Source organism: Oenanthe melanoleuca, chromosome 6 (assembly GCF_029582105.1).
Source record: "Oenanthe melanoleuca isolate GR-GAL-2019-014 chromosome 6, OMel1.0, whole genome shotgun sequence".
NCBI lineage: Eukaryota > Metazoa > Chordata > Aves > Passeriformes > Muscicapidae > Oenanthe > Oenanthe melanoleuca.
In genome coordinates this window covers 34,613,914-34,639,259 of record NC_079340.1, presented here as the reverse complement: position 1 = coordinate 34,639,259, position 25,346 = coordinate 34,613,914, and the positions used below count along the sequence as shown (strand labels likewise).

The following is a 25,346-nucleotide window of genomic DNA, read 5'->3' as shown; positions in this document are numbered from 1 at the left end:
ATCTCAGTGAACAAATGATGCCCATTTCTGACAGACTTTTCCTGACTGTTTCCTCCCTCCCCAAAGCAGTGCCACGTCCATCTGACTGTGGGTTCCCCAGAGCAGTGGGCACACTGACAGCAGAGAGCCCTGCAGTGCCTCTGCCACCACAGGAGCCACGGGCAGGAGGGGCTGCCCCACAGGCAAGGGCTGATCTGAGAACCTGGTCATCCCTGCAGGACTGCAGGGGCTCTTCTGCAGGCCTGGCAGAAGGGGGAACATGCTGGGTGAACTCAGCCTGCCTGGCAGGAGGAGTGCTGTGCTGGGCCATGGTGGGAGCTGCCCCTGGGACCCTCACTGGAGCACAGAGCTGCTCTGGGCTGCTCCCTGCACCTGGCTCTGCCTTTGTGTGCTCACCTGGGACCCTCACTGGAGCACAGAGCTGCTCTGGAGCTGCTCCCTGCACCTGGCTCCTGGCTCTGCCTTTGTGCTCTCACCTGGCAGTGCCCCTCTGCCATCTGTGCCACAGCACTGGGGTCACCCCACAGGAGCCATTCCCAAGCCCGCTCCCTCTGCTCTGATTGAAATTCAGGGCACGCAGCAGATAATCGGGTCAAGCCCAGAAAAAGAGGCTTTGGGCTCATGTGTCACAAATCAGTCTGGTCCCTTCAAACAGCACACCAGATTAGAACAAGCACCCGAACAAACCAGAGCGGAAAACCCGCAGCTCTCTGAAGGCGGCTTCTAAAGCCCTAACAAATCGCTCCATCTTTCACTCATTTAAACTTTCCAAATGAGGGTCAGGACGGTCCCGAGCATCCAAATGCTAATGCGCTTAAGTGCGCTTAAGCAGCTTTCCAGAGTGAATGGGCCAAAGAGGGGCTCCAAAAGACACGGCAGAGTTACTGTCACTGTCAAAAAGTCATTGTAGCCACCCCCAGAGTGGTTGCAATTCAACAATTCATGATTTCTGTCTCTTAAAGGCATCTGCTTGAGAACATTTTTTCCCTGAGCTGCTTTATCTCACCACGTCAGGCTGCAAAAGAAAAACCCGCGATCGACTCCTGAGAAGCAACACAGAGAAAGGAGCCACATACCTTATTGCTTTCAAATTTCACACACACAAAAAGTTACCTTATTCACAGACAAAAGTGATTGGGCAAAGGTTCATTTCTTATACAAGCTGCAGGCACTCCTTTTTTCCTCCTCTTTTCAATTTCTGCACAGTCGTAGTCACCCAAGCAGAAACTTTGGGGACCATGTGCCTTCTTAGGCAAGAATGCTTATGAAGGGATTTTTTGTTGCTAGCAAAGAAAATCAAAATGCTCTGAAAACTCACTGTTCCTTGCTGGGTATTCCCTCAAAGGTGTATTTTTACAAGGGTAGAAGAGGGGAAACCAGATATCAAAACTCGACTTTTTTTAAATTTTTTTTTTTTAACTGTATTTTTTTCTTTGGAAACAAGACTTGGTTAAAAAGCTTGCAGAGAGCTGTATTCAGAGCTGAGAGAGAGCTCAGTAGCCAGCTTTTCCCCAGCAAACACAGCCATATCTCCTTCCTGTTTTCCCATACTCTACACAGGTAGATGCTTTGTAGCACTTTTGAAATAACCTTTGCGATAATTTATGTGTATTGAATTGTAAAACATAGTAACAGCTTTCCTGACAACGCCTTGGAATGGAACAACGTCCTGTTACACAAAGCTGAAGGAAATGTTTCTTATATTTACAAGAGAGAAATCTGGAACTTCTAACCTTGGCAATTCTCAGAATTATCTGTCGATTTACAGCATAACACACAAAACCACATCTGCTCCCCCATATACACCACACAAAGTGTTTAAGACTGCATTTCTGCATCCTTACAGTAAATTGGGATACAAGCATTAAAACAATTATTATATACCTCAAACACACAACAGTCCATTACACACTGTATATTGTGTTTATTTGTGTTTATATTGTGTTTATTTGTATTTATATTGTGTTTATTTGGGAATACTGAGCAGCTGTGGCCTGCACTGCTGCTTCCTGCTTGGCTGAAAGCTGCAGCTGACTTTTCACTGATCCCACATTCCTGCTTCCTGAACGTCCTTTAGACTGTGCCCACCTTCTGATGTGTGAGCTACTACAGGCCTGTGAGTCCCTCAGTAATTCCTGGGGGTGGGAGGGAAATCTCCCAAACTGGTATTCAGGCACCAAAAGACTCACCCTGTCCTGCTGCACCTACCCACTGATGCTAAATATGTGAATTACTGCTCTCTATTATCTGAACACTCTTCTAAGGACTTATTATTACTTTGAACTTTTCTTAAAAAACAGAAGAGAAAAGAGAATGTATACATTGCTCCTTGACAATTACAAAAGTTCAGCAATAGCTGCCACTGGAACTTGCAGCAAGGTGCACAGATTGACAGACGTGCTCGTGGCTGGGAGTGCCAGGAGAGAAATGCAGAGTCTGGACTCCTAATACCCAAGTGAAATAAGGTCTTGAGTACATGAGCAACCAAATCAACTCAATTTAAGACACTTAATTTTTTTCCAGTTTCATACTCTGTGAATTCTGGAAGGAGAGAAAAGACAGACATACATGTGTCACCTAATTATAAAAGTGATTCTGAAATGCTGCTGAAGACCCAAAATCAATTTGACATTTATTAAATTAGGATAATAGTTAAAAAAATTATTAATATTATTATCTGGATTGTATTTGAAATAATCAGCAAGGTAAAAACTTTGCTAGTTCGGGAATAGCAGGAACATCTGTCTTGTTTGGGCTCCTCCTTCCCTCTGAGGAGATGACACAATTCCCTGGATATTGGGAATACAACAACGAATTCCCCACGTCACATGGCATCAGAGAAGGAAAAGTTGCAAGTGAGAAAAACAAAGTCCCGTGCAGCATTCTGTGTCAGTGAGAGCTGTGCACTCAGCAGCAGGACAGCAGCACTGTGCTTTGGAACGAGGCTCATCACAGCCCATTCCCTGTTAGCCCAGAGGCAGGGCCAGGCTCAGCAGGGCTGCTGGGCCCCACGGGGCGGGCAGGGAGCGATGGCTCACAGCTGGAACAGCTGGAACAGCTGGAACAGCCATGGGCTGGGGCAGGGAGCGATGGCTCACAGCTGGAACAGCTGGAACAGCTGGAGCAGCCACGGGCTGGGGCAGGGAGTGATGGCTCACAGCTGGAACAGCTGGAACAGCTGGAGCAGCCACGGGCTGGGGCAGGGAGTGATGGCTCACAGCTGGAACAGCTGGAACAGCCATGGGCTGGGGCAGGGAGCGATGGCTCACAGCTGGAACAGCTGGAACAACTGGAACAGCCATGGGCTGGGGCATCTGCCCTTCCAGGTCTGCAGGGAGCCCTGGGGTCCCAGCTGTGGCCTCTGGCCTCAGCAGCTTTGCTCTGTGCCAACAGCTGGTGGCAATGATGGCTCTCTTTTTAATTCTCTTCTTCAGAATGAATCTGAATTAATTCCAAAAGGCCTCTGCCTCTGAGATTCTCCAAGATTACAGATCAGGCTAGAACTCCTTTTCCATATTCCCACATGCTGATTACCTCCTCATTTTCTCTCTCTCTCTCTCTCTCTGGTCAGGTTGCACATGTTTTTTTATTCTCTCATTTCATTTTCCTGACTGTGATCTCAAGCCTGAGCTCAGCAAAGCACCCACACAGTGATTCCCAAAGAATTTCCCTGGAGCTGTCTGGCACCTGTGTGACTCAGGACACAGAACTGTGCAGGGTCTCTGTAGACAAAGGTAAAGACTCACTTTTTAAGGCCTCAGTTTAAAACCACTTGCTGACATCACACATCAATAATATGTATTCAGGACTTTGATCAGATCCAGATAAACCTACTACAAGACCTGGAATTTGGAAATAATCTGCAGGAAAAATCCCTCCCCTCCCCCCGTCCATCTTTCTAAATAATTTTGTTTTACTACTTGATGTCAAGTAGTCTTGAGAGAGTATTCAAAGAGAAATCTTTACTTTTTCATAATTACAGAAACTGGGGCAGTCCAACTGTTTCTAAGGAAATTCTCTGCATAAACACAATATAAATGTCTTGTCCCATAAGGTGCACCACTCTTCAGATCTGCTCAGATGTTCTGTTACTTGTCTTCCATTATTTTTTCTGCTTTGGCCATGCAGTAATGCCAGCTTGATAAATTCATCACTGGAAACCTTCAGAGCACTTACATCTCCCATTCCTGCTGACCAAGCAGAGGACTGGGTGTATTGTTTCTGTTCAGCAAAGACTTTGATGGAGCACACAGAATCTCTGATGTAAATCTGTTTCTGTAGAGGAAAATAAAATCCCCTGCTCTCTTGAATTCAGGAGGAACTGAGTAAGAGGCAGCTTCTCTCCTTACAGCTAAACTTGCTTTTATCTGACTTGCAGACTAAGAACCTCTGTTGCTTTTCACTTTAAAAGCAGAGCAGCCTGTGAGCCCCATCTGCCCAGTGTGCCTCACAACTGCCTTTCTTTGGGTGGTTCCACTGCCTGTGTTTGCTCTGATGGTGTTTGTGCTTCTGCTGCCTCCAAACTCCAAACTCCATAAGGAATCAGACATGGCAGCAGTAACACCAAATAGCAGAAATTTAAGCCAACTAAGACAACTGTCTGGTGCTTCTGGAGTTCCTTCCAGCCCTGGGCTCTGCAGCCCCTGGAGTTTGTCAGCTCCATTCCCCTCAAGCCCTGCAGGGAGCTCAGGTCCTGACCCAGCCCCAGCAGCGAGCCCAGAACACTCCCAGCCAGCACTGCCAAACAGAGTAAATTCAGCAGTTTGCCCTTTAAAATAATGGGGAGTTTTTTACAAGATCAATGGTGTGACACAGCTCAAGTTCAAGGCTTAACCTTTGGAGAATGTGACCCTTTGGCTCCCACAAAGTAGACTCTCAGCAGCAGGTATAATTGGGAGCTGACTTTTAAAACATGTAGTGTTGGGCAATTCTGAAATCAAATTATGTATGTACCTAAAATCTAGATGTCCTGAGGCAGGCACTGAGTGCTTTTTAACAGAAAAGTAGAAATAATAAAGAAATAAAATACTTTTTTCTTCTTCCTATTATACAAAACAGCAAAAAAACCCATAGTCTCTTAAAAAAGATGGGATTTGAGACATGGAACAGATAAGTGACTTGCATGAGGCACAAATGTGCTGTCAGCTGCCAGCAGCTCAGGCTTGGACTCTTGCTAAGCCCAAGCAAAAGGGAGGGATGGATGGGTGCCCTCCAGGATGGATACACTCTCCTGGATGGACATACACCCTCCAGGATGGACATACACCCTCCAGGATGGACACACACTCTCCTGGATGGACACACACTCTCCTGGATGGACACACACTCTACTGGATGGACACACACCCTCCAGGATGGACATACACCCTCCAGGATGGACACACGGTATCCTGGATGGACACACACCCTCCTGGATGGACACACGGTATCCTGGATGGACACACACTCTCCAGGATGGACACACACTCTCCAGGATGGACACACCCTCCTGGATGGACACACACTCTCCAGGATGGACACACACCCTCCAGGATGGACACACTCTCCTGGATGGACACACACTCTACTGGATGGACACACACTCTCCAGGATGGACACACACTCTCCAGGATGGACATACACCCTCCAGGATGGACACACACCCTCCAGCTCATGCAGTGGTCATGAGCACGTACAGCAAAGTGGAAGAGATGCCCATGTTCTTTCACAGTTTTCCATCTATGGGAAAAAACTCAAACTTTACTGACCAGGTGTTGTCTCCCTGATGCAGCATGGTTCACATGTCTTTACTGTCTTTTTCCCCTGTTGTTGTGTTTGTCCAGCCTCTTTGACTCAACTCCATTTTATCCTCTCATATCTCCTTCATTTCTCACTGACATGCTCCCTGTCTGGCTCACCATCATTTGCTGCTTTACTCACTTTTGAAATGGAATATGAGCCCAGCAGCCTGTAAGTTCAAACAATCCTTTACAGCTTGTTGTGCTTCAACAGCTCTGAGAGCCATGGGATTGCTGAACTGTCCCTCTGCCACCCCTGTGGTGGTGCAGGGCCGAGCACCTGGCTCACCTGGCTCACCTGGCTCACCTGGCTCAGCTGGCTGCTGCTGCAGCACCCTGGCCACAGATGGGCTGCTGGTGTCCCCAGGCACGCTGCCCACCAGCAGGCTGATCCTTCTGCAACACCCAGGCCACACTGGAGCTCCCCCTTTGCAGGAGCCTGTATTCACACCCAACATTTGCTATATTCTCCTTGGTGAAGGCTAAGATGGACTGACAGGGGCTGTTCACCCCACACCCAGTAAAGACTGGCATCACAGAAAAACACCTGGGGGTAAAACAGTCAGTGTGGAGAGAGGAAACAGGGGGGCATGTTCCATGTACTGCCTCTGTTCACCACCCTGCTGACGCAGCCTGAGCTCCTGCTGCTGTGGCTTGTGATGGTGTGAGAGCAAGGTGTGGTGTGGTACAGCAGTGTTCAGGACCCCCAGGTACCCCCAGGGTCTGCACTGAGAGCTTCAAGGCTCAGATCTCCAGGACAGGATTGCACTGAGAGCTTCAAGGCTCAGATCCCCAGGACAGGATTGCACTGAGAGCTTCAAGGCTCAGGAACCCCAGGACAGGATTGCACTGAGAGCTTCAAGGCTCAGGACCAGCTCAGCCAACTAGTGACACAGCTGGCCTGAGAGAACTACTTGGAGGAGCAGCAACTTCACAGCACTGGCTGGAAATTCAGAGGGATTTAACTCCCAATTAATGCTGATCCCTGGCTCATTCAACCCCACCACTGAGAGTACCACTGAGGAGGACAGAAACTCTGAGAGAAATGAGGCCACCAGGGTCCTCCTGCTTGAAACAACCAAAGACCACCACAGAGGGGATGGGACCTGACTGGGCCAAACCAGCAGGAAGTTCATTCTACAGAGTTCCTGAAACAGAGATGAAATTCTTTTCATTAAGCAAACCAAGACCCAAGAGATGAGACACATGAGTACAGAAAGGTCAGTGCAGCATCATCTCCGAGCTCGCAGCTGGGCTGCCTGGTGAAGTGCTGCTCTCCTGCTGGACCTTTAAGTGCTGTTAAATTCATTTGTCACTTGATGGAAAGCCAACAGGCTACAAATCTCCCGAGCCCCTGTGGCTGAATAGTGACAGGAGGATTCTGTTCTGCCCTCAGAAAACATTTGTGCACAGCTCTGCCTGCACTCATCCACGCTGCTTTAACTCATCTGCCTCCCATTCTCCCCGGGCTGGCAGGACAAATTGCTCACTGTGGCTCCTTTTCAGAGGCAGCACAGCGCGCAAAGAATCATGACTGAGCAGAAACACAAGGAACAGGCACATAAAAATTCATCACTTTGGCCTAATGACCTCTTGCCACTGGATTTGGCAAACCCCATCTCAAAAAGTAGCACCGAGGGAGAGCTGAGCAGAGCGGCTGAGTGAAATTACTGACAAAAAATATCCTGCACACAGGAAAACCCCACCAGATGCTTCATTGTCCTTGCAGAGAAGTGGTGCTGAAAAAGGGGGTGATCTACCACATGGCATATTGGGTGGAATAAGTAGTGCCATTGTTTCAGGGCAGCTCTGTCACTTTACTGACCGCAACACAAAGAGGTGTAAAGCAAGATTTAATCCTGACTTTTTAGTCAGCAGATTAAAACCAATCATGCCAGATGTCCACAAGACTGTTTAACATACAGAAAGCTTTTTCATACTCTACAAAATAGTAGAAGTTGTAATAACTTCTTTATTTCCTCTACTGAGGCCTTTTTCACTCACTTTTAGTCAGAAAAAAGGAGATGTTGTAAAAGATTTTAAGATGTGCTATTAATTTTTACTCTAGCCTTTCTTTTTTTCCCTTTTGAGACAAAGCTGAGCAAAGTAAATTCCTTAACCCATCCAAAATTAGACAGGTATGCCAAAGAAAACTGCTGGTGTAAGAAAGCTGTGATTTTAAAAAGAATTTATAGCCATTAAGACCAGCAATGGATGCTACCAGCAGCGTTTAACTTCTACAAGTAACACTTGAAGTGATGAAAGACATGAAAACACTGTGGTCAGCAACAGATCATCCTTTTCCCCTCAAAACTGGGGGGATTCCTGCCCAGATGTCTGCTCACAGCTGCTGTGAGGATGTGTGGGCTGTGCTCAGCTGGCACAGGGACACAGGGACAGAGGGACAGAAGGACACAGGGACACAGGGACAGGGACACAGGGACACAAGGACACAGAGCACAGGACACAGGGACACAGGGACAGAGGGACACGGACACAAGGACACAGGGACACAGGACACAGGGACAGAGGGACAGCAGGATACAGGGACAGAGGGACACAGGGACACAGGGACACAGGGACAAGAGACACAGGACACAGGGACACAGGGACAAGGGACACAGGGACACAGAGTACAGGGACACAAGGACAAGGGACACAGGACACAGGACACAGGGACCAGGGACACAGGGACATATTTAATTTGTTTTCTCATCATGTGCTTTTACAAAATCCTCATGATAAGCTTCTAAAACAAAAGTAACCATCTTAGTGAATCCCTGACCCAAACCAGGGCTGCTGTACCACTTAAACCATTTCCTTCCTCTCATTCCTGGCAGAGAGCGAAGTGAGAAGTTAAGATCATAGCAAGGCACTGCTTCACCCTGCTGCCACTGAGGCAGGACAGCACTGTGGGACACCTGCAGCCCTCCCTGCTGTGCCCCTGCAGGCGGGGCAGAGCCCAGATGTGCTGCAGCTGCTCCTGCCACCACAGGAACCACCCTGCCCTCTCCCACACCAGGCTGCCCTTCTGGAGCTCGGGTCAGACAGGAGCAGCTGTGTCTGGCTGGCCATGGTGGGCAGCATTGCAAACACAGCCACAGGGACAGGACCCTGCTGCCCCACTGAAGAGGAGATTCTTTAGGTTCACTGGGATGCACTGTTTGTCTTTCTATCATCCTCCTCCTCAGTGCTCCCTGCAGGTCTGGTATCATGCACACTAATGTTCTGTGATTCTGCACTGAAGTGCTGGACAGGAACTCCAGATCTGCCCCTCTGATGGCTGAGAGGTGGAACAGCCTGGCTCCAACCCTCTGACACACTGAGGGGACATGGCTGAACATGAGGGCAGCCAGCACAATGAACACGAGGGGATTCTGTTTGTCACAAAGCCCAACTAGAGATTCTCAAGCTACCCAACAGGAATAAGTCAACCAAGTGTAAATTTGACTGAGAGATTTCTGCTGGTTGAACACTTACTTCATCATTACTTATTCCACTCTGGAATTTGCACTATTTAAAAATTACAATTCTACTCTCTACTTCTGAATTTCTTCAGGCAAGTCTTGTGGGTGGCCCTCAAGATACATTTTACCAATTTTTCATGCCCATCCCTCGAAATGTGACCCTGCTCCTGTGCTTTTATCTCTCTGACAACTTCACACAGGAAAACATGCAGCCCCTCTGATAGCATGAAATCGGAAACAAAAGCCTCTGGAAACAAAGGGGAGGAGGGAGGCAGGGTACAGTCCAGGTCCTGGCTGATTTTAGGCACAAACAGATGTTCATAGGACCCAATACCCTGAGCAAGCTGAAAGGAAAAGCTTGTAAAAGAAATGGACCTTAAAAACAATGTATTGAAGAGCTTTAAAATAAAGGCAAAGGAAAAGCAATATGGCTTTCACTGATAAATCTCAGCTAAGAAAACCAAAGTGGCACCATGAATTTCAATGATGCATTTTTCCTTCTCAATGAACTCTGCAGCTCATTTTGAAATCTACAAATTGCTTAAATCTCAACTTGGTTTACAAGTCTCCCATAGCCATTAAGAGGTTACAATACAGGCATTTCTATTTCTTGTAACTAATCACCAGAGCTGGAAACACCCAGCAAAGCCCTGAAATATAGGCTAATGCCATTATTTTAAAAGCTGCTTACAGCTCAACAAAGAGGAATATGCTGAAAGAATCTTGATTGGAAAAAATCTTAGACTAGTTGTTGGAACAAATTATGTTCAATCTCCTGCTCTTTTCATGTGCTCTATTTCAGACTCCAAAAGCCCCATGGAAAGGATCCCTGAATTGGACTTGGGTTCTGTTTCACAAAAGCCAAAACAGCATTTACAAACGAAACAAAGTGTGGAATCATTCCTCTGACTGAAGTTTCTGCTTTTGTGATTAAAACTCTCTTCCTCTCTCTTGAAGAGCCTGCCATCCAAAAGGCCCTGTGCCATGCTCCAATGCACAAAATACATGTATTCATTACAGGAGAAAAAACCCTGAAAAATTTGGCACAAAGGCGGGTGCATGGCTTAACTCCTGTTTAGGGCAGCCCTCACTGGAACTCTGCTCATTTGCATAGATTTTACCTACTGATTGTCTCTATCAGGGATACAGTGCATGGCTAAAAGGAATGTTCCATCAGCTGCTTGTGGTCAGGTGCAGATTTAACTTGATAGTTATTAGCATCAATGAGACCCACACAGTAAAGAAATACAGAAGCAGAATCTTTTCCCACAGCACTGAACTCAGTGGGAATTATTTTAATGACAAAGCTGAGACTGATGCATCTAAGTCTGCTCAGGAAGCTTTAAGAAATTACAGGTTGAAATTCCATCCAGAAGAGACTGTGCATTTGTCCAGTCTAATTACACATACTGGATCATATGTGGCAGTGATTTCATCCTCAGCTGAAGCAAATGGCACCTGTTTGACTAAAACAAACCTTCAGAAAGGCACGACCCCTTGGTAACACAGGACTCTCACAATTCCTCTGGCAGCCACTCCAGGAACAGAACCACTCTAGGGGCTGATTTCCCACATATGATTTTTCATTTTAAATCCTCTGTTAGCAGCTTCTAAACATCACTCAGACACAAAAGGAAGGGGGGCATTGCTGTGAACACTGCAGAGTCTGAAACCACAGCCTGCACACTCCAGGGAAACCCTCTGAGCTCCTGGCAAGGCTTGTCTGAGTGAACTGCAGTGGATCTCCAATGAAGCTCTGAAAACAGCTCCTCTTGGCACTCCTAAGCCTTCCACACCTAAGGGAAAGAAAATTTATACCCATCTGAATTTCTGGACTGTCTTCAGATACTTCAGAGTGAGACAACCAAGACAGACTGGTTTTGAATGGCATTGGGAGAATGCTTTTCTGCAGGAGTGCTGATAATCTGGTATTACTTGTAGCTGCAGTGCTGAGCTATCCACAACAATCTGATCTCAGAGCTGCTACCAACTAAGCAAGCAGTGCAGTTTGCACTAACTGTGACACATTTTACTCCCTAGAGCACACACTGTAACTTCTGACAACTACACTCAGTGTCCAGGAAACTGAGCTGCCCATATTAAAGGATTTTAAAATTACCACTACAAACCCACTATGAACTAGCACACAGATCTGATCAGTTAAAAATCTGTAATTCACCAGCTTCAGTGCAAGTTCCATTTAGTTCTGGAGAAATTATCAAAAGTGGGAACAATGCTAATGCCAACAGTCTATAAACACCCTTCTGTATCTTCCCAGCACACACACATGGCTGAAAGTAATCCGTGCAAGTTATTGGCAAAAAACCAGATGAAACAGCCATCTGTAGAGGAATCACTGGCAGAAACTGGCTTTTATTTCAGTGGTCACAGTTCCAGCAGCAATTCTCACAGCAAAGGGCCAGCATCAGGTGTTTGCTGAAGCACATGCAACATGCAGCAGCAGGCAGTGCTCTGAGCCCTCTGCACAGCCTAACACAAGAACTGCAGCCTTCATTTTGTCTAACCCTGCTTTTATTGTTTGTCATTGTTTCTTAGAGTTATTCTGCTGTCAATATTTGAAGAACAGAATCCTGTCTGGGTATTGATTTCCTAAAGACTTTGAATCACTGCCTTCATAATGCATATATTTTAAAGCAGGTGCATGCAAAAGGTGGAGGTGAAGCTGCTTATTGAATTAAATCAATACAAGACACCATACTGGCAATTATCATCTAGTATTTATTTTATACAATGTAAAATACCCAGAAGACAGAAGAAAAACAGATTTCCATCCCACTTTGGCAATCTTAATTTAGATCTCGTGTACACTCTGGACCTCTGGCTTGCTTTAATCAGCTGCTGTCACTCAGGCACTCAGCACACCCTGACTCCTCTGGTGATGAAGGGGTGCACAGTGCCACCTCCTGTGATCTCCCTTCCCTCTCAAGGGAGCAGACACAGGGCAGTGCAGCTGAACTCTGGAGATGCTTCTCCAAGAGCATCAGCTCATCCAGAGCATCCAGCTCAGGGCTGCACTGCAGAGACTCCAGGACTAAAAAAGCCCCAAATGACATGGAGGGGGAAATACAGGATCCACACTGAAGTCCAACTCAACTCAGGTTATGTTTGTGCTCTGCAAGCTTACTGACAGTACTACAGTTACACTGCATTCAGCTGAAAACAAACAAAAATTGCATCTGGTTTAATTTTCAGGGACCCATTAGGGTAATATGAGTAAAAATAATCTAGAAGCAGCATTTTAGAAGCACAGTGTGATCCCCAGAATGAGTTCCAGCAGTACATGCATTTCTCTCCTGTCTCTGGGGGAGCAGAGCTGGATGCAGTGAGCAGCAGTGCACTGAAATCCATCCCAGACTGCCTGGGCTGGAGAGCAAACTGCAGCCCCAGCCTGGCAGGGAGAACAGAACAGGAACCCCAGCCTGGCAGGAAGAACAGAACAGAACAGAACTGCATCCCCAGCCTGTCAGGGAGAGCAGAACTGCATCCCCAGCCTGGCAAGGAGAACAGAACAGAACAGGAACCCCAGCCTGGCAGGAAGAACAGAACAGAACAGAACTGCATCCCCAGCCTGTCAGGGAGAGCAGAACAGAACAGAACAGAACAGGAACCCCAGCCTGGCAGGAAGAACAGAACAGAACAGAACTGCATCCCCAGCCTGTCAGGGAGAGCAGAACAGAACAGAACAGAGCAGGAACCCCAGCCTGGCAGGAAGAACAGAACAGAACAGAACAGGAACCCCAGCCTGGCAGGAAGAACAGAACAGAACAGAGCAGAACAGAACAGAACAGAACAGAACAGAACAGAACAGAACAGAACAGAACAGAACAGAACAGGAACTCCAGCCTGGCAGGGAGAACAGAACTGCAACCCCAGCCTGGGCTGGAGAGCAAACTGCAGCCCCAGCCTGGCAGGGAGAACAGAACTGCAACCCCAGCCTGGGCTGGAGAGCAAACTGCAGCCCCAGCCTGGCAGGGAGAACAGAACAGAACAGAACAGAACAGAACAGAACAGAACAGAACAGAACAGAGCAGGAACCCCAGCCTGGCAGGGAGAACATAACTGCAGCCCCAGCCTGGCAGGGAGAGCAGAGCAGAACAGCCTAAGCCTGGCAGGGAGAACAGAACAGGAACCCCAGCTTGTCAGAGAGGACAAAACAGAACTGCATCCCCAGCCTGGCAGAGCTGCCTGTGTGCCCAGAGCTGGGCAGCAGATGATGGCAATCTCTGCAGCTACTGCACAGCCCCTGCACTGAGCAGAACCAGCCCTGCCCTGCTGCTCCTGCCCAAGGGCTGCCAGATGTGCCTCACTGAGAGCTCAGGAAGGTGTTTTCCCCCAGGAGCTGATTGTCCCTTTTGTGCCAGGCAGCAGCAGAGGCTGAGCACATCCTCCTGTGCCACTGGGTCAGAGCTGCCCCTTCCCTGCCTGGCTCAGGATGGGGAGAGCCCCAGCTGTGCCAGGGGGGACCCCTGAGGGATGCTGTGCACCCTAAATGGACCCTGCCCACCCCACAGCCTCCTGCCCACCCTGCAGCTGGAACACAGGGCAGCTGGCCTGAAAAACACCTTGCATGGCACCCCAGCAGTGCCACCACAGGCTGGACCCAGATCTGCTCTGACCAGGGGGCTCCTTCATAGAGAAACTGCTTCTCTTCCTACCTCTACCAAAAAGTGCCATTTAATTGTTACTGTTTGTTTGTGGGCTCTTTCAGACAAAAACTGCTTCTTCTCCCATCTCTACCAAAAAGTGCCATTCAATTGTTAGTGTTCATTTGTGGGCTCTTTCAGACAAAAAACTGCTTCTTCTCCTACCTCTACCAAAAAGTACCATTCAATTGTTAGTGTTCATTTGTGGGCTCTTTCATACATAAACTGCTTCTTCTCCCACCTCTACCAGAAAATGCCATTCAATTGTTACTGTTTGTTTCTCCCACTGAAAGAGCAAGTTGCACGAAGTGTAGAAAGTCAGTTACAAAGAAAACAACAAAAACCAGCAGAAGCCAGAACATGACTACACAGAAAGGACCATGTGTAATATACCAAGGTAATATACCCTTTTCTTCCACAGGAAGATACCATGAAGAAATACTATAATATTCAAGGATTTTATTGGCATACTCTTCACTCATTAAAAAAAAAAAAAAAATCTATTCCATGATCGTTGAGAATAACATCAGACTGTATAGGTCAAAAATTGACTGACATCACTCTGGACAGGCATTATTGAGACACACAAAGAAGCTCTTGTGCCTTTAAGCTTATGGTACATTGCAACGCAGTAAATGAAAAGCCACTATTATGAGGGGATGTTTATGTCAGTGTCTGAAACAAATCTTCTTTTTACTAGGATAATACTGTCTTAAATTGTTAACTGTTGATCAGATAAACAACATGTGATAAAGATCCTATAATCTCTATTCATACAATTGGTTTTAACCCCTTAACAGCTTTACATATTAAAATATTACACATTAATTACCCTTGTGAAAGCTTGAAAGAGCTGTAAATTACACCCTAACACATTTCTTGTATAAGCAGTAATGCAAGAATTCAGGATTAGATTTTAATAAGGTGGAGATATAGGATAGTAAAACTGGCACAGGAGGTAATGTCTCAGTCACTGCTAGAACTTGCATCCTGCCCCCTTCCCACTCTGGTGTCTGTGTGAGAAGAGCTGAGGGCTCAATACAGACTGAAGAGGTGTTTCATGCAGTGAGGACGTGGAGAGCCTCTCTTGCCTTGTGGCACCAGGCAGAGGTGACCCACTGCTGCATGACCACAGAAAGGGCAGGAAACTTTATCCTTCTTCCCCTGGAGAAGGAGCAACCTCCATGTTACAGCAGTTATTACAGCTGATGTGAGATTACCAGACTGCCACTTTGCATATGCTGCTTTGAAATGTCCAATTCTCATCTCAAATTGGGACTGGGATAAACGACACATTATGGGAAATCCTATTCTGACAAAGGAAAAATTGCTGTCTGAATTATCAGTACTAATAAAGGTAGATTTGTGGACACATCATGTAGATGAGAAAGTCAAAGTTTCATTTAACTATGCACATGATAAAATACAGTGGAGACCTGTATCCAGTAAACATTTTTTTTCAAAATTACCACGGTGTGAGTCCTCCTCAGAGGGGCTGAGGAACAGAATCTGCTGTCCTGTTTCTTGTCTCTGCTACACAACTTTGAGAGCAAGAACCACGAAAGAGAGAAATGAACAAGCTGCAAGTGCTTATTCCACAGTGCTGAGCAGCTCAGGGTGTGCTTCCTGAACTTCCTTAAAATTAATAAAATTAAAATTAATACTCAAGTCGATGCTGATTTACAGTGTACTGTTCCACCTGGGCAGGCTGCAGGGGGTCCCTGTACAGAGTCATCCTCACAGGATAACTCCATTCCCACACTCATCCTCACAGGTAACTCTGTTTCCACACTCATTCCCACGGGATAACTCCATTTCCACACTCATCCTCCCAGGATAACTGTGTTTCCACAGGATAACTCCATCTGCACACTCATTCCCCCAGGATAACTCCATTCCCCCAGGATAGCTCCATTCCCCCACTCCTCCTGCCAGGATAACTCCATTCCCCCAGGATAACTCCGTTCCCCCAGGATAGCTCCATCCCCCACTCCTCCTGCCAGGATAACTCCCTGCAGGACCCCTGCCTGCAGGAGCAGTGCCATCCCCTCCTGCAGCCCCCAGTTCTCAGCAGCTTTCTCAGCACATGCTCCGAGCCCCTCTGGGCCCCAGAGGAGGCAGCCAGAGAACAATCCCCTCACTCATCTCCCCCCTTATCTGTGATGGAAGTAGAAACAATTGCATCATTTAATTTACTGTTGCAACGGGGATATGGCTCATTGGCCCCTCGTTGTTTTGAAGATGGATTTAATTAACCTCCTGTGAATCTTGCCAACGTGTGGCAGCAGCAGTATGGAATGAAAGATGTCACAGAATCAGCTGCAGGGTAATGAGCATCTCTCCAGCTTGCTGAGCTGAGGGCTGCTGGCTCCAGAGCCTTGGAGCAGATTGAGTTAATGCACTGCAGCCTGGCCTCTGGGAATCCCAGCCTGGCTGTGCCTGAGACCGCTGAGAACAGAGGTAATTGAATCATTCCTAGTGGCCACATGCAGAGGCCATTTGCAATCACTGGAAAATAAATAATTGCAATTAACTACACTGTTAAGTAAATATATCCAGCCCCTTGGGAAAGCAATCTGCATGCTTTTTATAAGTCTGGCTACAATATAAAACTCATCACAATGTCTGTGAGAGTAATTTATAATGAACATTAGCAGGTGCCTCAGATGTGTTGCTGCCATTTACCTACATTAATAAAGCTCTCCTTATTACACCTGAAATTGTTTGCATTTTAATTTAACAAATCTTTATTACACTGCCATGTTACAAAGGCTGCAGTTCCAGCATTTCCTAGAAACATTTGAGCTTGTAAAGAATGTTAAAATCTTTATGAGAGGAAGGCTTTTACAGTTTGAGAACTGTTTGAGACTATAAAACCAATCCAGGATTTTACATGCTTTCCTAACTGGAATGAAAACATGACCTGAAACTTGTGAGCTATTGATTTATTCCATGATGTTCTGGTTTATCTCAGAAATACAGCAATGTGTTTTCTCTTACAGGAATGGTTTGGTATCACTTTACAGGGGAAGGGAGCCCTGGAACAGTTTTTAACCAGCAGCCACCATGGACAGAACCTCCTGGAGCTCTCCTGGCCACGAATGAAATGCTGCACCTGGTGTCCCAAATGTCAGTGCTAACCTGCCTGTCACTGCCCAGCAAAGGGAGCAGTCTGCTCTGGAACAGGGAGGCACAGTTGAGTACACCCACAACAACACAAACCTGCTTTCTATGCCATGGCAGCATTTTTAATGCAATGGAACTTCACTGGTTCCTCAAAGCAAAATAAGTCAGAATTAAAAAAAAAGAAAATTATTGCTGTGTTTGTAACAAGAATGTGCAATTCTTTCATGCCCTTTTCCTGATGCATTCAAAGCATCTTCTGCAAATATTACTTATATAAACACACACACACACAAATATTTGCACCTGACAAGACAGCAGGTGGCTGGTGCTGTCTCTGACTGACAGAGCCTCATCCTGACAGGTGACCTGTTTCTGTCCAGGGAAGCACATCTGTACAAGGAGGAGATAAAGAAGTCTCACATCCATTCATCACCTCACTTCAATCAGCTTTTCAAATCAGTTATTATTGGCTAATTAACTATTAATCTTTTTCATGACAATTACTAATGGATCATTTGTTGGCTGGAGTTTGCAAAGATCCTTGTTAGTGTCCAATGCACGGGATGAAACAAATCGAACTTTAAGTATTTCTTCAGATTTGAGCAAGATTGAAATCAATTATTCAGATTGAAAAGTTGTTCATCAGCTCTCTGAAGCAGAGCAGTCTGTTCCAAAGGGAGAGTGGTGTCCAAGGAAGAGGTCCCTGCTCTGCAGCACATGTGAGCTCCTGACTCAGCACTCCACAGCCCTGGCAGTGCCAGCAGGGCTCCCCCGAGCTCTGGTGAAGGATCCACCCCTGCTGGCTGGCTCACAATGGAACACACCTTGTGCCAAGAGAGTGATGGAATGGAGATTATGGCATTGCCTGCAGCACCATAAAGACAAGCCAGAATGAAGTTCCTGTTCTATCAGATAATATAAAATCACATGGTCAGAGGTGGCAGAGAGGCACAGTGCAAGCGAATGATGGAGCCAGACGTGTAAATTCTTCTGAGCAGTTATTACCTTTTAAAACACATTTAATCAGCAATTCCAGCCCTGGCTTATCAAAGGGCTTCTTGGCAGAAGTCTAGAAAGGAAATATTCTGGTTGACTGTGACCCATGGAGCAGACAGGTGGGTGGACAAGATTAATTCTGAGTTTTAAGATGAGGACTTTACTTCTTTTTCTGCAGATAGAGCTTGCAAGCTTTTTACAGGCCAAAATGTCTGGAATCCTGATATACTACTTCTGATGCTACCTTTATAAACTTTCATATATGATACACTTTATCCTGCTCCAGCCTACCAAGTTCCCACCAACCCTAACAAAATGTGCTTTAGCAAGGAAAAAATAAAACCTGTTTTTTCCTGGATACAAGGCAAGCCTATGATTTACCTTGAGCAAATGGATTTTGTGATTAATGTGACTTTCTCCTAAAGCCTGAAAAACTGAACTCGTTACTGAGCTGCTGTTCTTGGGACTGAGGAGCACACACACAGCTTTAAAACTCTTTTTCTTGGAAGCACAAGGTACTTTTGTAAAAGACTCCTGAATCAGCAGTCTCAGGAAGAGAGTTTTACTCCCTAACAGTCAAAATAAGCTCATCTTCTTAGGCCTGTTTATACTTTCCTAAAATGGATGTACTGGACAAAGAAGACTTAGAGTTTCAATTAATAACTTCTTTAAATGTTAAAGCAGAAATCCTCCTGTGGGTAAGCACAGCCAGAGCTGGGAGCTGAGCTGCCTTGGGCTGGGGCAGGGCACAGCAGAGAGCAGCTCCAAGATCTAGCTGGAATGGGAAATCTCTCTTTTTTCAGCACCTTCTGCAGCAAAGGAGGGAAAGCCCTGCAAGTGGCAGCCCTGGGGACTGGCACATCACACACATCACACCCCACAGCTCTGCACAAGCACAGAGAGCACAGACAGCACAGCTCTGCTCCACACCCAACCAGCACTGAAGGGAAGAGGTGCCAGTAAACTGTTCACACTGAAAAACGAGGTAGAAGGGGAGACCAGGGGGACCCATCACAGCAGGAAACACCACAAGCTCTGCAGCAGCCAGAGGTAAGAGAATTCACTCATTTCTTCCATGTCGCAGTCACTTCACTTCTCCCATCTCAAACAAAACAATGGGATCTCCTCAGTTCTTGGTAACAAACCCCCACAAACTCCTGCTCCCTCCTTACTCTTACCATGTTCAGAGATTTCAGTGTCCTGGTTTCATTCAGGTGACAGCCAAGTTGTTTTATTTCAGAACTCTCCAGCATGTAATGTATCACCTTTTAAAGAACCAAAACACTAACTCATAATAAAGATTCGATTTCTGGAATATTCAAGTTCAGCTACAGTATGTCTCACTGCTGCTGCAGAGTTCTTCAAAATCACCTCACCAAATCTTTCTACTGAATTTTAGAAGATAATTTTCCAGAAACAGAAAAGGTACCTTAGGCACACATGCACCAACACATTTGAAATGTACTTCAGAGTGCAAAGATTACAGTGCCCTGTGTTAGCTTTGAAAGGGGAGAGCAGAACTTTGGAAAAATTACAGGAATCACAAATTCATGTTTCTGTGAAATGCTGTGACACTTGTACTGGAGACACTGCAGAGAAGCTGCAAATACAGACTAGAATTCATAGCTGAACCAGCATAAAAGTTTCTGTCATTTTTTATATGTTGCAAACACTTCCACATGTGCTGGGGATAGAGGTGCTGGAAGGTATCTGAAAGCAGCAGGCAAATAATCAGAATGCTATAACACCCAAAAAAGTCTAGCATTTAAAAAAAAAATCAGTAGGCACAACTTTGAATTTAAACAGCAGCAAATCCCCAGCCACCTTTGCCAGTACAGGATTAAGTGAATTTACCTGGCTGTCAGACAGAAGATTCAGGTCTTACAGCACACCTTGAAGTGACCAAAACCCGATGAAATGTAGATTTTCCTCCTGCAGTTCCTGCCTTACTAAACACATTTTGTAAGAACAAGGGCTGTTCCTGAGGCTGGAGCAGGCTAATGAGCATTTTCTGGATGCTTGGCAATGATAAACACTGGCATCCACCTTCCCTGGAGAGAGACTGGCCCCAGTGGGATGTGCTGGGACCTGGCCCGGGGGTGCTCCAAGGCCAGAACTGCCAGAACAGCAAACACAGCTGGAGATTCACTGGAGCCCCCAGCAGCACCTGGCACTGCCCAGCTGCCAGCAGCCTCCCCTGATGGCTCCAGAAACAGCAAAGCAGATCTTTCCAGCACAGAAATCAAGGTGACTCCAAACTGAGGCTCCCATAAGTGTTCAATAAATGACATATTAATGATTTATAGTCGATTAATTATGAATTAATATGCTCAACGTTTTGTGCATCTGATTTAGGACACTGCACATCAGGGTCTGCACTCCACATTCTGAGCAGCTCTCAGATTGTCCCTTTAAATGGCTTAACTGGGAAATTATTTACAAACATTTTACATTTTTATGATGTAAGCACAGTTTGCATTTGCACAACACAAGTATTGCTTGTAGCATCTCACTGCTACAGCTTCAGCAGCTGTGGTCTCAAGAGGGAATTCAAAAGGTCAGCAAGAAAAGCAGAGATAAATTTAGTAACATACACAAAGATGACAGGTCAATGGATTAACCCTTGCAATTCCCAGTATTAACTCCACTGCTGAATAGTCCAGGGAGTGGTTAATCTGCATGGGCACATGTTAAACAGCAGCAGGGACAGGGACAGCCTGGGGAGGGGCTGGCCGTGGGCTGGCCCTGAGCTTTGGGGCAGAGGCAGCTCTGGCTGCTGTGGCTGTTCTGGCTGCTGTGGCTGTTCTGGCTGCTGTGGCTGCTGCACCCCTGCCCACAGCACCCTGCCAGCCCCAGGAAAGGGCACACTGCAGCCACAGCCCCCACAGGCTATCTGTGATCTGGGCCAGGAACTCAGACACAGCCAGACCAGCAGGTCCTACTGCACAATTCCCTCCAGAGGTGCCCTACAGCTCTGTCCTTCCAAATGCTGCTCCAGAAACTGGAGTGCCCCCAGGACCAGCCCTACTGCCAGGGCTGCACTGTGACTCCCCAGCATGTCCTGGAGCCCAGGGCAGCCCCACACACATCACACAGCTGCTTCTCACAGCTCTGGGGGCTGCTGGCACACAGAGTCATAAACTGCACCAGGTGCACAGCACTGCAAAACAAACTTACTGTGACTTCAGCTGTCCATGTACAAAACTGGAAGTTTCTGAATCACCTTCAATTATGCTTAATTACGTTACTTATTAATAATGCAATTCTTATTAATTACATTATTACTTAACATTGCAGAGTGGCTGGGTGAAGTTCTGATTACTGGGCTATGCTACTTATTAAAAAAATAGAAAATCTGTATTATTGTAGTGCTTTGTACACTCACACAGGCTTGCATCTTAGGTAGGAAGAATGAGAAAATGAATGTGATTCATCCCCCAATGACATCTTTTTTGCTCTCATGCAGCAGGGTAAGGCATTCACTCCCAAGATGCAGAGAACTGTGTCAGGCTCAGAGCCCCTGGGCTCTCCCTCCTTGCTCTGCAGCTCAGTTTCCATCAGTTGGGGTTAGTGGCACTATTCTGTTTGGTGGGGATGACTTTGGAACTTGCAGACATAAAGGTGGAAATGTTAATCCATTGGTACTAAACACACACCCCCTGCAGCTGCAGCCCTGCTGGCAGCAGGAAGGGCAGGAGAAACTCAGGGCAGCTTTAGCAGTGATGTGCAGGAGGGAACTGCAGAGACTGGCAGGGGCCTCAGACAGCAACACCTCAGCAACACCCACAGCACCAGGGAAGGAAAAAACAACAGTTGTTTGCAGTGATCACTGTCCAGCGATCTCTGACCACTGCTGATAACCAGGGCAGCCACAGGGCAGCTGTCAACCCTCAACAAATGCACTGGGAAGCTGCAGAGTCTCAATTAGTGACCTGACTTTCACTTCAGCCATGCTTTAAGCTTCTTGGCTAAATGACTGCCCTGCAGAAAGGATTCCAAGAAGAAGTACTGGTTCCATTTGCAATGCTGTAACACCAAACTCCTGTTCTTCAGCAGATGGACTCCTCACCACGTAGGAGGAGGATGAAAGAGAGCAGCACCACACCTGATGGGGGCAGCCAGCCTTGGGCACACAGGACATTTCCCACAGCTTAATCTACAAAATAAAAACTTCTGGCTCCAAAGATACATGCCTGCCCTCAAGGACACAAAAAAGACATTGCAGTACCTCAGAGAATTGAAGTGGGAAAACCATAAGATTAAACTGGTTTTCAGTCTGGGTGTTATTTCTGACACCACCTTACCTGGAGCTTCAGCACTCAAGCCAAGGCTATCCCAACTCATAATGAAAAAGGCTTAGCACATTCTTTTGGCTTTATCCAGATCTCCCAGGCCCCCTTCCACATCAGGATGCTGCTGGCACAAAGGTCTGTACTGATGACTGCCTGTATTTTAAAAGTGTGGAGTTCTATCACAGACATTTAGGAAATGCCTCTTGTTTTCCCTCAGATAGGAAGGTAATGCAGCACTTCCCCTGCAGGAAATTATTCTGATTCACTGTGAGCTACAAGGAGCTGGCAAAAGCCACAAGCACACAGTGTCAGTCACTTGGTGGATGTTCCTGTCAGAAGCAGTCTTGGCCAAGTCTGATGTCAGTATTAACATTACTTTGTTAGGGCACTGTTATGTTTTCTAGAGGGCAAAAAAAAGAGAAAACAAACCTGGTAGGTCTACAACAGAAGAAAAAGAGAAGTCCTACCTCTACTACTGCTTTGGCATCCAGTCTAAAGTTGAAATCTCCAAAGACAAAATACGAAACTTTCTCAAACCGCTGATCTATAATTCTGGAAAAAAATGAAAACAGAACAAACCTGTCATTCAGCTTGACACATATGCAAGAATGTACAAAGAAACACATGTTATCCTTAAGCACAGTCTCAGAAATAATTACTGGAACCATCAAAACTACCACTTACACTGTTCCAATATATTAATCACATTTTCCAGTTGATTTTCTTTGCTTAGGCAATTCTATATTATCTATATTATCTATATTATCTATATTATCTATATTATCTATATTATCTATATTATCTATATTATCTATATTATATTATCTATATTATCTATTATTATCTATATCTATATTATCAATATCTCCAGCCCCTGTACAACAGTGCACCTGATTTCCCATGCCTGGCTGGCAGAGCAAGCTGGGGAAAGTGCATTTGCAGCAGCTCACACAAATCTGGCAGAAGTGGCATTTGGGGACCATGGAAATCTTGAGGGTATCATGGAGCTCCTTCACACCTTGGAAAGTTTAAGGAGATGGTTTTGGGCTGAGCAGGTAAGAATGAGGAATGCTGAATGCAGGGAGAGTTCAGAGTACTTTGAGTTTACTGATATACAAGCAATGTTACCAATATATAGATATATGTAAATATATAACCAATATATAACTGATATATAACCAATATATAACTGATATATAGCCAGTGTTACCAGTGGTTTTGGGCACTTTGGGAGCCACATGAGAAGGGACATCAACCATCCCATCTGGCACACTGAGGATCCCTGAGGCTCCAGACTGGCCTCAGCTCTCTCAAGACAGCTCTCTGCTGCTCACAGCACATTTCTGCTGAGGCTATAGAGAACATCTGCCAAGTAATTGCTCCAGCTGTGAAGATTGACTTTTTCCTCAAGCCTTGGCTCAGTCCTACCCAGGGAGTCATGGCATTACTCTCCATCTTCCAAATCTTGTATTGTTAAAAACTGTTGTATTATTAGCTGATCTATTATTAACAACAGTTGGGAGGTACTCTCAACAATACACAATTTTACAGCTTCTAGAGATCCTGGCACTTAGAAATCCAACAAGCCACACTTATTTTCAAACCAGGAATCAATATAATTCATCTCTATCAGTGGCTGAGAAGATATGAAACCCCCAAAACTCGACTGCCAGAGCCACAGAGAATTCACCCAGACAAAATGCACAGAGTCCCCCTGGGTGTGCAAGATGTGAGAACTGAGGGATGGATGCAGGCAACAGGCTGGGAACATTCTGGAACACATCAGCACGTGAGCAGGGCCCACAGGTGAGGCAGGGTCCAGCTGGGCTGCTCAGGGGGCACTGCTGCCCCACCACAGGGCAATTGTTTCTGATTCTATTTGCTTCAGGTGCCTTTTAGTTCTGCCATTACACCCATTTATCCTCAAAGCTACAAGGAAAGATGTAACACTGGATCTGTAATGAGATGCTGCTTCTCCTCTGGAAACATCTCACAGTTTTCACCAACAGTAATTTATTACACAAGGAATATTATTCTATGGAAAAAGTAATGTGCATTGGGCCTAAGACACTGATCATTGGAAGAAAATCTCTTGCAAAGACTTATCTGTTTCTGCTATGAAAATCTCCAATCCTCCATTTAGCTGACAGATTATTGCAGGCACTGTTAATAAATACTGCCCACTGTCAGCTCCCAGCAAGCCCTGAGAAAAACCTGTCACTCCTGACCTGCACAAAACATTAGTTTGATTAGTGCCCTCATGGAAAATTGAAGGAAAATGAGAACTTAAAAGTGAAACCATTTACATTGCCACAGTTTGCTAACACTATCAATTGCAAAATCAGATCTGCAACTTCCCCACCAGAACAACAGACTCTGCTTTTCCAACTGTCCTGAGTCAAGGATCAGCTTTGGCTCTGCCTGTTGCTCTTTCCTGCTGAATATATCCTGACAGATACTGCAGGAATGCCAGCAAGGTCCACTGAAGGCCTCTTGAAACAAACTGGGATTATGAGAACCATGCCTGTGATTGAATTATGCAGACAGATTTTCCAAATAAACAGACTGTTCCAAAAGCAGCCTGTGAAAATGTCTCCAGGCTGATGACCAAACCAGCTGATTACTCTGCTTCTGATCAATTAATTAAAACTCAGCCATCTCACAGCCCTGCACATTACCTGATTTAAACATGGTTTGCATACAAACCAAAGCCAGCTCTACAGCTGATAATTCTGGCCAGGTGCTCCCCTTGTAGCTGGTTGTGTTGGACATTTAGAGAGTGTCTCAGGACAGAGCACAAATGTTACTTCTCCAGAATGATGCTCCAAGTGGCTCCTGACACTTCTCTTTTCACAGGGGGGGGAATTAATGCAGGACAAGGAAATTCCCAACAGTGGCACAGCAAGGGATGCCCACAGCTATGCACTCACTGAGAGATGTGAAAATTCCTTCAAGTGACTCAACCCAACACATGCATTACCTGCTGTCCTTGCCATTACTGATTGTCAGTAAGTGCAGCTTACT

General features: G+C 46.0%; 1 protein-coding gene across 2 annotated transcripts in view; it reads right to left on the bottom strand.

The window, feature by feature from the left end:
- The window catches only part of INPP5A (inositol polyphosphate-5-phosphatase A), a 166,317-nt gene that overhangs the window by 31,263 nt on the left and 109,708 nt on the right, over positions 1–25,346 (bottom strand). For both annotated transcript variants that reach the window (XM_056494986.1, XM_056494987.1), the window contains exon 9: positions 22,790–22,874. In XM_056494986.1, the coding sequence (XP_056350961.1) occupies positions 22,790–22,874 (85 nt within the window). The remainder of the gene's footprint in view (positions 1–22,789; positions 22,875–25,346) is intronic.